Source organism: Leptinotarsa decemlineata, unplaced genomic scaffold (genome assembly GCF_025532065.1).
Source record: "Leptinotarsa decemlineata unplaced genomic scaffold, Ldec_3_MD MMD2_tig00000505_RagTag_RagTag, whole genome shotgun sequence".
Lineage (NCBI taxonomy): Eukaryota > Metazoa > Arthropoda > Insecta > Coleoptera > Chrysomelidae > Leptinotarsa > Leptinotarsa decemlineata.
In genome coordinates, this window is record NW_027412549.1 from 14,487,156 (window position 1) to 14,501,189 (window position 14,034).

Sequence of the window (14,034 nt, forward strand, 5' to 3'; positions counted from 1 at the left end):
ATGTTGAACTTGTTGAACATATGATGGTCCAGGATGCGATTCCTAAATGTTCTGCCAGATTGACCAATACATACCTGAGGACAAGTTTCGGAATTTAATTTACATACTCCTGATTTCTCGCATTTGGATGTTTTGTCTTTATTATTTTTAACTAAATTTCCCAACGTATCACCTATTCTATAGTCAATTTTAATATCTTGTTTATACATAAATGAAGCCACCTTCTCTGTTATTTGGCCAAAATATGATGAAGCTCAATTACTTTCGTTTTCATTATCTAACATATCAATAGGAAAAACGTCCCGTTTGATAAAGAGAATGGATGGTTTTGAATTACTTCATTTATCTTGTATGCCCCATATATCTCTATTATCTGTCTGTTTCAATGCAATAGCTGTATCTGTTATCAACGTATCCAAACTATTTTTATTAATTATTGTTGGTGTTTATTTCGGCCCCTTGGACATTGTTGAAATTTCATCTTTGTTAAATTGTACTTTGGTCAAGTTAATGAATCTTTCGCTGAACTGGATATCAACAACAGAAAAGTGGCTTCATTTTTGAAAGAACAAGACTTTACAATTGCATATAGAACAGGTAATACGTTGGGAAGGTTAGTTAAAAATAATAGAAACAATACATCCAAATTCGATAAATCAGAAATATATGAATTAAACTGTGGAACTTTTCCTAAGGTATATATTGGCCAAACCGGCAGAAAATTCAGGAACCGCAACCAGTAACATCATATGAGCTATGTAAAAAAAGAAAAGAAGTTTAACATATTCAAAAAATCTTTTGAAAGAAAATCATATCTTTAACAGAGATTTCGAAATATTACACAGAAAATAAAGGTTTGTAGCTAAATCATTTGAAAGAGATAGAAATTATTGAACTTGAAAATTCAAACAATCTACTGAATGACCAAGTGGATTAAATAGATGAGCAGTACTGAACTTGTTTCCTTAGAAACCGATGTTATCGTAGTCTTTGTAGGCATATTATTATTGATGTAGAATTGATATAATATGCTCTAGGCAATCCTAATTGAGGATGTACGTTAAGTATATGAAAGTTGAGTAGATGCTCTAGGTCAGGGGTCTCCAAACTTTGAAGCCTTCGGGCCGTAATGATTTTTTCAGTTTGTTCCAAGGGTCAATTTCTGCTATTAACTATATTTATAGACTAGGATAGTCGCGAAGTGCGTGACCTGAGCAAAGTTACGCTTTTTTGCATTTCAATTATTATTGTGTATTGTGACACCGACATCTAGTGGCGAGTACTATCTTTTTCAGCTACCCGCTAGGTGGCATTAGGCGTAATCAAATATTTGGTTCGAGAAAGTTCTGGTCTACCTCGAGATGGCAGTAATAATTGCATATAAAAAGGCTAGCGGCGCAACTGCGAGTTAGTCTGCGTAGGAAAGGCGAAGGAAGCCAAACTGTCTATTGTGAAATAAAGTAACACCCGTCAATAAAAGTATTTTGATTTGTCTTATTGGTTTTATGTGTGATTTGTAAGTATGGAAAAGAAGCGAAAAATCGACAGTGAATGCAGAACGTTCCAAGAAAAATGGAATTTTCAGTATTTTGTGATTGAGTCCAGTAATAAGGCGCTCTGTTTAATTTGTAATGAAACCATAGCTGTTCTCAAAGACTATAATATTAAAAGACACTATGACTCGAAACATCTTCAAAGTTACTCCAAGTATACAGGAAGTTTGCGAAAGGAAAAATTTTAAGCTTTGAAACGCGGACCCAAAGCGAATACTGAACAAGAAAGAGTCTGCAACTCGCTCCAGCTTTCGTGTGGCTCTTGAAATCGGAAAACGTGGCAAACCATTTACCGATGGAGAAATGATAAAAGAATGCTTGATTGCAGTAGCCAAAGAAATATGCCCCATAAAGGTAAATTTATTTAAAAGTGTCAGTTTGTCAGCAAACACCGTGGCTCGGAGGGTGCAAGACATCGCAGAAAATATATCGTCTCAACTGTCTTGACAAAAATGGACATCATGAGTGGTTTTCTCTGGCATTGGATGAGTCAACAGGTGTTGCTTTTTATTCGCGGAGTAGATAAAAGCTATGAAGTGATATTCATAGTATTCACGGCACGACAACTGGGGCAGATATATTTAAGGGAGTTGAAAATGCCATTAATAAAAAGAACCTTCGATGAGGAAATTTGAATTCTATAACAACTGATGTAGGCAGAAATATGTATGGTAAAAATAAAGGAGTGGTTGCACTTGTGTCAAAGGCTGTAGAAAATGCTGGTGGTTCAAAACCATTAGTCTTACATTGTATCATTCATCAACAGTCCTTGTGCGGAAAATGTTTGGATATGTCTGAAGTTCTAAAACCAGTCATATCAGTTGTTAACTTATTCATATCCACTGGGCTGAATCACCGACAATTCCGCGAGTTTATTCAATAGATAGGAGAAAATGATTTACCATATCATACTGCCGTACGCTGGCTTAGTTGCGGAAAAGTCCTTAAGCGCTTTTTTGAACTTCGAGTAGAGATTGATTTTTTTTTAAATGAGAAGCAGCGCCCTTTTGCTGATTTAGAAAATTGTGAATGGATGTGGAAGTTAGCCTTCTATGACGATTTGACAAATCATATGAACGAACTGAATTTGAGATTGCAAGGAGAAAATCAGCTTCTCCCTGATTTATACACCAATATCAAATCCTTAAGGCAGAAAATAATACTATTTCAATCGCAATTACGTAAAAAATGTTTCACACATTTGGAAATATGTGAAATATTCAGCCACACTACAGATACTGAATTTCCCGTCAGTTTTGCAATCGAAACTTTGAGCGCTTTGAAGATAAATTTTGATACTCGTTTTTTAGCGAATGAAATCAAGCTTTTTCAAAATCCTTTTGATTCTGACATTGAAACCCTGGCTTCGGAAGTCCAAATGGAAATTATTTGGAATTTCATAAGAGTCTTCACTGGAACAATTTGATAATTTGCATAAATTTGCTCGTGGGTTGTTTTCTGTTTTTGGAACTACTTAGGTACTTGTGTGAGAAAACTTTTTCCTAGATGAAGTACACAAAGAATGTTTACAGATGTTTACCGATTAGCATCTTAAATTCCTTTTGATAATTGGTACAAGTAAAATTGATCCACTACTACAAAGTATTGTTGGTGGAAAATCACAATTAAATAAATCTCATTAGTGTTTTTGTTTTACTGTGATTCATTTCAATTATTTGTTAGTTATCAATAAGCCTAAACTTAGATACTTACGTTAAGTTTTCTTTGTCATCATTTCTGCCATTAAGTTTTACCTTGCAAGTAAATGAAACCGAGTAATTATCATTCTTTGTTTTCTTCTTCAACTTATCACAGCAATAGTAACAACAATTAGGTAATCATCGGCTGTTGCGGGCCAGATTGATGACAGTAAATCATTGGCTGTCGCGGGCTGGATTGATGACACTGGCGGGCCGGATTTGGCCCGCGGGCCGTAGTTTGGAGACCCCTGATCTAGGTGATTATGATCAAGTACTCACCTGAGTAGGTAGTTCTCTCTGGTGATTACGTGGAGTATATAAAAATTAGAGTAGAGAATTAACTTTCAGTATGTTTTTCACTACGAAAAAACCTACTGTGTTAAAGAAACATGTGATATTTTCAAAATAAGGTTTGTTAAGATCTAATCGTTAGGTACCTGAAAATGTACCTTCTAGAAAACAGCGGACTCCTCTATGTCCTTTACTGTATCATTGTTTGTGAGACAAAAGGAAATCCTAACTTTCGTCTCTAGAAACAAACACTTGGTGATTTAGTGACACTGAAAGAATTACATTTTCCATTGTTTCAGATGAATTTGAGGCTGGATGAGATTAAAAATAGAAGTCACCCTCCTCCTTGCCCCACTCATAAGAAACCAAGCAGGCAGTGTCCAAAAGAAGAGAAACATAAACCACCATATAGACAAGAACGTGATTTGAATACACCACACTATCGAAAAAATAAGCAACCATACCCTGATCATTAACACTATCTTTCCACATCTTTGTGAAACGTTCCATTTCATGGAGACATTTTGACCACGATAATTTTTCACGTATGTCACATTCTTACTTTCACAATTTTGTGCCTACCTTGAATATGATCAGAAATATCGGAAACTTTGATTCATCCACCGGTTTCAAGATATTTCATAGGCCGTACGGAGCTCATCTCAAGCAAATATATTGATACTGTTTCATTAGACTGGATAGTGAGGAATTGTGTGGAATTGTGTGGAAATGAAGGTTGTTTGCCTACTTATGGTAGGCGATCATGACATCGGAGACACTTCAGCTGTACCAAATGACGATACAAAAGTATGTGAACTGTACCTTTGTTCAAAATGGAATTGAAGCAATAATGCACCTAAAAAATAAAGAACAGTGAAATAGTAGATCTCTTAATTTCTTTAGCTTCAAATTTATTGCGGATCAAAATCATATTTCCACTGATTTCAGTCTTCCAAAGAAGTAAAAAATATGAATCTATGAATAACCCATAAGGGAAGAATTCGATAAAGTTTATTACCATCTTCAGAGAAAAAATGTTGATGAGGTATAATTTTGCTGTTTCTGATGATTGATTCACTGGTGCAATAATGGATTATGAATCCTCTGATAATTATCAGAGGATTCATAATTATCATAGTGTTAATTATAAATTACACTATCCAAGAGGCGTTTCACTAAAGAACGAGACTTCTTTCTCTCCATCTGAACTGTTCTCCTCTACATCAGCTCGAACATTGCTGATCGATGTCAATTTTTTCTCCTATTTCATTTAATCTATAAGTTGAGGTCGATACTATCGTTCTCATGGAGGTCCTTTTTGAACATTTACTTGGATCATTTTTCTATTAGTCTAATCAACAAGTTCAGAAACATGAAAACTAGAGATAAAGGTCCTAAAAATATGAGCTATAGCTCATTCGAATTGGAATCACCTCTAGAAAAATGTTTTTGAAGGATTTTGGTGCAGGTGAAAAATTGCAAGAGTTATTAACAAAATAAGATTAAAAAATATGGTATTTAGATTTTCGTCAATAACTCAAAAAATATTAATATTTAAGCAATTTTGAAAAAAGCGCGATGAAGAGAAGGAAATTTCTGATGAAAAAGTCCCAAATCTCGAAACTCTATCTCCATTATTTATAATTTTAATTTGACGTTGAAAATAGGGTTCCGCGCGGCTGTTACGGCATGCACGCGCTGCCGCTAAAGAGAGTTTATCAAAAGAAATAATGTTTTCATAACATAAAATGTCATTTTAAAAATTCGAAAAGAATCTAGTATCTTCTTAACACTTGAATGAATCGAGTCCCGTAGAGAAAAAAAGTTTTATCACCAATTTTCAAAAAGTTATTCAACTGTTAACTAACAAATTTTTTCCCAATCTCCGTTGGCATAAATAATGGGATAAAAGGTATAAATAATTGGCCTATAAATTTTAAACTTCGTGAAGCCCTTTTGATATATATATATATACTCCATACGATCCTGTGATGGAAGTTTATAAACATTTATTAATTTGTTAATTATAACTATTGCAAAATGAAATATCTAAAAATTGTTGATATTTTTTTTCAATTGATATTTAGCTATGTCTGTTTTCACATTAAACAATGACAGTTATTAACATAGGATATGAATTTTTTACGTAATTTGTTTATTAAATTGTTTTAAACAAATAGAGAAAGTAAATATTTCTGAATTTTTTTTTTGTCCATTTTGTTGTCTAGAGATAATTATGATTTGAAATAAGTTTTTCTTGATTTTAATTTTTAATTGTTTAATTAATTAATTGTTTTTAATCGATTTTTTATATTTCGATTGTTTTAATAATTAGTTGAGAAATAAATTTGCTTTTGAAAATCATAATTTACACCTTTAAATAGTTTGGCGATTTTTTTTATTTATTATTTAATTGTTTATTAGTTCAACAATTTGTTATTAACAAATATTGACCAACGTTATATTTTTTCTGAAGCAGAAAACATTACAAAAACAGCTATATATAAGTGTGCCATAAAAATTATTGGTTGATTGATATTAGAAAGTATTATAATGAATGAAAAAAAATTCATGACACTTCTTTATATACAGGGTGTCCCTGGATTTCCTCTTTTCCTCTCGGGAATGTATAGATGGGGTCAAAATATCACCAGTACTTCATATAACTTTTTTTCCTAAAATCCTTCGTTACCAAGTAACGGGCCCTCGAAGTTACAAAATGAAAAATGTTTTTCTTTGATAACTTTTCAAGTGAATATTCAAAATCATCCAAATTTTGGTAATTGACTAAACAAATGAATTCCTTCGATGAGCTTTCATGCAGGAGTCAGTTGTTTTGCTACAAAGTCAGGAACGGACAACCCCCGATGGTCCACACCCCAAAACTTTGAAATGACAGATATTTTTCAATATTTTTCAACAAATTAAGGTTACTTGGATAATTTTATGAATAAAAGTACTCCTGTGGAAAGTCGATTGGAGCAACGAGTCTTGATAAAAATGTAGTTTCACTCGACGACATCAAACCCGCTCGTCCACCATTATTTGAAATGAATAATTATCAAAGCAGAAATAATAATGATAACGTTAATTCAACAACATTTATCCTGAGATGTCTACCATTATTCGAAAATATTAGTTTTTAAGGAAAATGGAAATGATAGGTAAAATGTTCATAACGAATTTTTATAATGCAAACACGTTTAACTAACGAAACTCAAGAGCCTCAAGAGCAAACAGAAATGAAAAATCCGCTACAGAAACTGCTCGATATGACCACCTTCTCTCTCTATACATTTTCTTAGTCTGCGAAGACACCCTCTCTGTACTTGAAATAGCATTCCAGGTTCGTTTCGTATGGCTTCACAATGTAATGTTATTCTATTCAACAATGCATCTCTTGTGTGAATAGGTGTAGCGTGAACAAGGCTTTTTAGATGCCCCACAGAAAGAAATCCAATGGATTTAAATCCGGAGACCGCGATGGCCATGAATATGGCCCACCTCTACCAATCCATCTATTGTGGAAAATATGGTTCAGATGGTCACGCACAATCAAACTAAAATGAGGAGGAGCGCCATCATTGCTCTTCGGGTTTGCAATGGAACATGTTCCAAAAATCCATTCAAATCGTTCTGAATGAACTCCAAATAACGTTCTCCATTCAATCGGTCCTGTAGAACGAATGGTCCTATAAGATGGTTTCCTATGATACCAGCCTAAACATTCACGTTGAATTTCCGTTGCTGTTTGGTTTGCAATATCCCATGGGGATTTTCTTCGGCCCATATATGGAGATTATGAGAGTTGATAACTCCATCTCTACTGAAACCTGCTTCATCAGTGAATAAAACTCGATTAATAAAAGTCATATCCTCTCTTTGCCTATTCATGAACCAATTGGCATATTCCAGTCGTGCTGGAAAATCTTGAGGTGTCATGGCATGTACCTTCTGGACGTGAAATGGGTGGAGCAGTTGTTCCCTAATTATTCTATGAATAGTGGACTTGGATGTATGGAACTGTTCTGATAGATTTCTGATGCTCATTGAAGGATCATCAGCGACGGCTTCCAAAATATTTTCCTCCAATACAACGGTACGTACAGTCCTAGGAGCGCCCTCACCATCTCGTTTTGGCAAAACTGTACCTACAATAATATCGAAATAAAACAACGTGCTCAAATTAATTATCAATTATTACATACCTGTCTCCCTCAAGCTGCGATCGACACGCTCGAATGTTTCTCTTGACGGTACCGTTCGATTGGGAAAATGCTCGGAATACAGACGACGAGCTTCTGCAGCATTACAAAATGCTCGTCCATAAAATACATGCATATCTGCATATTCATTGAATGTAAACTGTTCGGCCATATCAAAAAAATTCAAAATATCCTATAGAATATTGACAATACAATGATAGTTATATGACAACGCACCACTCAACAAAACAAAATCGCATTCCAGTTTCTCATTTTTTATCAAAACTTTCTAAAAGGTTTTTTTGTCAACATCTGTGAAAGAAATATTATTCCCTGGATATTTTTCACCTGATCATGTGCAGCCGTTTTTGTAGTTCATTCGTTTGCTTTTTATTAGTATAGTAAATATTTTTTCCGATGTGCGTTTTTTCAGCTAAATTTAGATTCGTGTTAAAGAATTTCTCCCATAAAATTATAATTATCAGTGAAACTCCTCAACAGTTCAGCTGTGAAGAAGAATTTGAATCATTCGAATGTTGAGTTTCATGAGATTCCAGATAACTGATCAACACGAAACGTGATTATTCCACACGTATTATGTACATACAAAATATGGAATGAATTCGATATTTCATAGTAGAGTAGCTTGTTAGTTTAAGAACACCACGAATCTACAGAACTTGATATTTCTTTTGAAAAAATATCTGCTATCACAATTGTGACTCAAACTTCCATATAGGTACTGTACTTTTTGTTTACGACTTCATTTTAGCATACTTTGTATTATTCCTGTTATAAATGTTGTTGAATTAACGTTATCATTATTATTTCTGCTTTGATAATTATTCATTTCAAATAATGGTGGACGAGCGGGTTTGATGTCATCGAGTAGAACTACATTTTTATCAAGACTCGTTGCTCCGATCGACTTTCCACACGAGTACTTTTATTCATAAAATTGTCCAAGTAACCTCATTTTGTTGAAAAATATTGAAAAATATCTGTCATTTCAAAGTTTTGGGGTGTGGACCATCGGGGGTAGTCCGTTCCTGACTTTGTAGCAAAACAACTGACTCCTGCATGAAAGCTCATCGACGGAATTCATTTGTTTAGTCAATTACCAGAATTTGGATGATTTTGAATATTCACTTGAAAAGTTATTAAAGAAAAACATTTTTCATTTTGTAACTTCGAGGGCCCGTAACTTGGTTACGAAGACTTTTAGGAAAAAAAGTTATATGAAGTACTGGTGATATTTTGACCCCATCTATACATTCCCGAGAGGAAAAGTATAGATGGGGTCAAAGTATAGAAAGTCCAGGGATACCCTATATAGCTGTTTTAATAATTTTTTTCTGCTTCAGAAAAAATATAACGTCGGTCAATATTTGTTAATAACAAATTGTTAAACTGATAAACAAATAAATAAGAAATAATTTTTTTTCTGACAAACTATTTAAAAGTGTGAATTATGATTTTTGAAAGCAAAATTATTTCTCAACTAATTATTTGAACAATCGAAATATGAAAAAAATCGATTTTAAACAATTAAAAATTAAAATTAAGACAAATTTTATATCATAATTATCTCTATGCAACGAAATAGCAAAAAAAAATTAAAAAATATTGAATTTCTCTATTTGTTTAAAACAATTTAATGAACAAATTACGTAAAAAAATCATATCCTATGTTAATAACTGCCATCGTAAAATGTGAAAATAGACATAGAAATATCAATTTTTAGATATTTCATTTTGCAATAGTAATAAAAAAATCATAATTAACAAATCAATAAATTTTTATGAACTTTTATCGCAGGATCGTATGAAGTATATATATATCAAAAAGGCTCCACGAAGTTTAAAATTTATAGGACAATTATTTATACCTTTCATCCCATTATTTATGCCAACGGAGATTGGGAAAAAATTTGTTAGTTAACAATTGAATAACTTTTTGAAAAATGGTGATAAAACTTTTTTTTCTACGGGACTCGATTCATTCAAATGTTAAGAACATACCAGATTTTTTTCAAATTTTTAAAATGACATTTTATGTTATAAAAAAAAATATTTTTTTTAATAAACTCTCTTTAGCGGCAGCGCGCGCATGTCGTAACAACCGCGCGGAACTCTATTTTCAACGTCAAATTAAAATTATAAATAATGGAGATAGAGTTTCGGGAGTCGAGACTTTTTTATCGGAAATTTCCTTCTCTTTAACGAGCTTTGTTTAAAATTGCTTGAATAGTAATATTTTTTGAGTTATTAACGAAAAACTAAATACAATTTTTTTTAATCTAATTTTGTTAATAACAATTGCAATTTTTCACCTGCACCAGAACCCTTCAAAAACATTTTTTAGAGGTGACTCCGTTATTGTTGCTAGCCTGTTTCATTCTAAACAAAAAATGTCTATTGGATTTTTTGCCCAGAATAAACCAGTTCGCAGCAAAAAATTATTCTACGAACAACTACAGAGATACATCGTCATAAATGCGAACTGCATTTATTGTTATTTTGTAGTTATAGTAAAACCAATAATGATTGGGAGTAAAGCGCGTTGTCATATCTAAATTTTACGTTACCAGTTTATAGCAGAATCAAAATAATATAGTAAGCAGTAGAGTTGTAGGTTGTGGCAAATTATAGATAATACACAATACTAGTACGATTAAAAGGTATTATTTATGACAAAAATCAGTAATGAGCTTGTAATGAGTAATACTTATACATTTCCTGATTACTGATCAGTTAAAATTCATTATTTTCTGTATAGTGTTAGATATTTATTCCAACTAGTGGCAACGCTGTACGCAACGATATTTCTGTCTTTGTCACTTTACCGTAACTTCCATCTCATCGTTGCAGTCCTCACTAATGTACTTGCAGCCATGAGCGTATCATTTGTTTGTGAATTATACAGCGTGAATTGTACGTTTTACAGTTAAATTAGTCAGCAATCGACGTGTTGTGATAACAATTGTGAAAATAATAGTGCTAATAAGTGTTTAAGCGTTACATAATTATATTTCTATACCGTTCTCAAACTACTCAAAAAATGGGAGACATAGTCGGGCCTTCCACGTCGAAAAAGGTAAAACGGTCGGAGTCTCGGTCAGTAAGAGAAATACAAATTGTACTGCGAGTATTTCACTGTCTTGAAAGAGATCATCAGCCACCAAAAGATGACTTTGTGCATATGTGCTGTAATTCTACGTGTGTACCTCCGAATAACCAACCGGGCATTTCTATATCATTAAGTTCCACAATTACAAAAGATAAATTAGTTGATATGTGCTCTGATTATACCGGTGTACCAAAATCATCGATTTTCAAAATACTACGAGAAGCAGAAATTCATGGGGACGTACAAACGCCAAAAACTAGTAGCGGACGAAAAAAAATCACAGTTGATGAAGAAGCCAAAACCAGTATACGCAGAACTAGTCACAGTTTCTTTTTCAGAAATGAGCTGCCCACACTACAAACAGTTCTGGAGGCACTTAGCGATCATGAATGGTCCCAAAAATGGGTAAAGAAACTTTTAGGAAACTTGTACACGAAATGAAATTTACGTACGGACGGAAAAGTTGACAGGAAAAGCATTCTCATTGAACGTCAAGAAATAATAGCATGGAGAAGAAACTATCTAAGAAAAATTGACGAATTTCGGAAGCTCAATAAAACATTGTACTTCATGGACGAGACATGGGTTAACCAAGGACATACGGCCAAAAAAGTATGGCAGGATCGTAATATAACAAGTGCACGACAAGCCTTTATTGAAGGTTTGTCAGTTGGGTTAAAACAGCCATCTGGAAAAGGCAGTCGTCTGATAGTTACGCATATAGGAAGCGACAGTGGATTTTTACCAAATGGTGAATTAATATTTAAATCTAAGAAAACAGGCGACTATCATGAAGAGATGAATGCGGAGGTGTTTGAAAAATGGTTTGAAGGCATCATTCAACTTGTGGAACCTGGGTCTGTCATCGTCATGGACAATGCCCCATACCATAGTCGACATTTAGAACCATTATCGAAACAATCATGGAAAAAAGCAGCAATGCAAGAATGGTTAATTAATAAGAACATCCAATATAACAAAGATTAGTTTTGTAACTTCTTTAGTTCTTGTGAAAAAAGTTGTTATACAAATTTTATGTACCCCCTTTAAGGGGCTGTATCTCAACAAGGGATGCTCCAATGAAATTTCTTTATATGAGAGATCCTTTTTTTTGATAAGGAATCATCTCCTTTAATGTTTCACACTTATTTAGTTACACCCTGTAGGTATATCAGCACCAAATTTCGGGTGATGTTTACCCCTTGCTTCAGCCCTGAAGCTCCAATGGTATTGTGCTGAATTATTTTCAGAACTTTCTCAGGTCATTTTGTAGAATCTTGGATACTCAGAACAAAAAAAACACTTACGCCATCTGCGAATATGTACTAGCATAATCAAAGTCATAGTTCTTGAATAATATTATTGAATAAAATGAAAATACAAAACGAAATGATCTCTTACTATAAAGTTTTTTATTGTGAATTTGAAGCGAATCTTATTGAAAATTTGGGCAAGGGATTCCATCCCACATCAACAATTTGATGTCCCGATTCTCTTGACTTCTTTCCAAATAAGGATCTTGCTAAATTATTCGAAACATTCTCCATAATTTTGTCATTAGTATGCAGGAATCAAACTAGAAATAATGGAATGATGTTCGATATTAATGACGATTATTTCGACAATTTCTGAAAACCTTACATAATGATAATTTGAAAAATTCTCGAATATCATATTTCACAAGAAAAAAGTGTCTCATTCCAAACTGTCTACCTTCAAACATTTTGAAGAGTGAGAAGTCTTCAGAAGAGAGGGTATATAAAGCCATTTCTCCGATCAAGACTTTGTATACGTCCTAGTCTCAGCGTTGAAGATCATCATGAAATATTTGGTGAGTACTCTTACCTTTCACTTATATCGACCTCTGACATTCCAGTGTATACCTAAAAATTACGCAACGTGCGTCTGATGCATCGAACTTTCCCAAATTTCTACGTATTCGGTTCAGAATATACAAGAATTGAATAGATTTTTATTGAATTGCTCCTTTAGAATTGATGATTTAATTTTTTATTGATTCAGTCGAATTGAAATCGTTAATTCCAGAAGTTAAAAAAGGATAAAAATATTGATGAACTGAATAAATGCTTTACTCGTGATATAATTTCGTTCTTTATCAGTGTCAAAAATTTTGGTGACAACGTTCAATCTTGTTCAAATTCAAAGGGGTACATTTTCAGTGTAGATACATTTTTTTGGGAAAAATATTTTGGCTATCTACTTCTGCAACTTTATCCAAAAAAATGTGAGAATCTTCCAAAGAAATAATAATAATAATAATTAATTGCTCATAATTTTAGATTTACAACAGAATGACAAACAATAATAGGAAATAAAATAGAAAACCCATAAAAGGTGAAACTTTGTGCATGGGTATGCTATTGAAACATGAGTCTGATCTATAAAATATAGTAACAAAATGAAAATAATAATAATAAATGTAATTAAAGAAGGAAGCAATTGATTTCAATAGCATAGAGTCCCACTTTTTTGTATAAAGATGGAAAAGCAGGAAGCTAAAACCTTTCTTTCTCAAAAATCTTGTATTTCATAAATTCCATAAACTGGGTCTTCTAGAGGGTCGGCTACTGATTTTTATATTCAGTCTAATACTATTTCCTCTTTATTCTATTGTTATTAATATTGACTTCAGTGAACTTTATACTACTGGAGATTTATCTTTGGCAAAAATATGTTTTTATCTCCATAACGTATACCCAGAAAATATGTATATCTATTCGATGCAGTGTATACCATTAGAAAAATCCCTTATTACTGATCTTTAACTACGATTTCCAAATTCCGCGAATTCAAATGAACTGCATATCTCATACAGTCATTTGATAAATGAATATGTCAATAATAATGATGATGATAATAATAATGAATATTTAAAAAATATGCTGAATATTACAGCTTGTACATATATAACAAAATGAAATGACGTCGAAAAAAAAATGAAATTTATGTGAATCTACTGGCATACAACCACTCATAACTGTATACATTCCTATGATTCCGTTTGTTTCAAATTATTACTAACAATATATTGCTCTAAATCTATTAAAACTGTTTTCATTTTTCTCTCAGATTCATTTATGCTTCTTAAATCCTTGGTTCAACTAGGATGAGGAGTTTTTTCAGTTACAGTTAAT

General features: G+C 32.8%; 1 protein-coding gene across 3 annotated transcripts in view; it reads left to right on the forward strand.

The window, feature by feature from the left end:
- LOC111505601 (uncharacterized) overlaps nucleotides 1-14,034 on the forward strand; it is a 55,902-nt gene that overhangs the window by 27,436 nt on the left and 14,432 nt on the right. Inside the window, exon 9 of one of the 3 annotated variants that reach the window (XR_002722159.2) lies at nucleotides 3,844-4,027. The exons of 1 other annotated variant lie outside the window; for it this stretch is intronic. Coding sequence is in view for 1 of the 2 variants with exons in the window: in XM_023160440.2 (XP_023016208.2) it covers nucleotides 3,844-4,020 (177 nt within the window). In the remaining variant the exon portion in view is untranslated. Of the gene's footprint in view, nucleotides 1-3,843; nucleotides 4,429-14,034 lie in introns of those variants that run through there. One more of the 3 variants, XM_023160440.2, reaches the window with a different exon arrangement.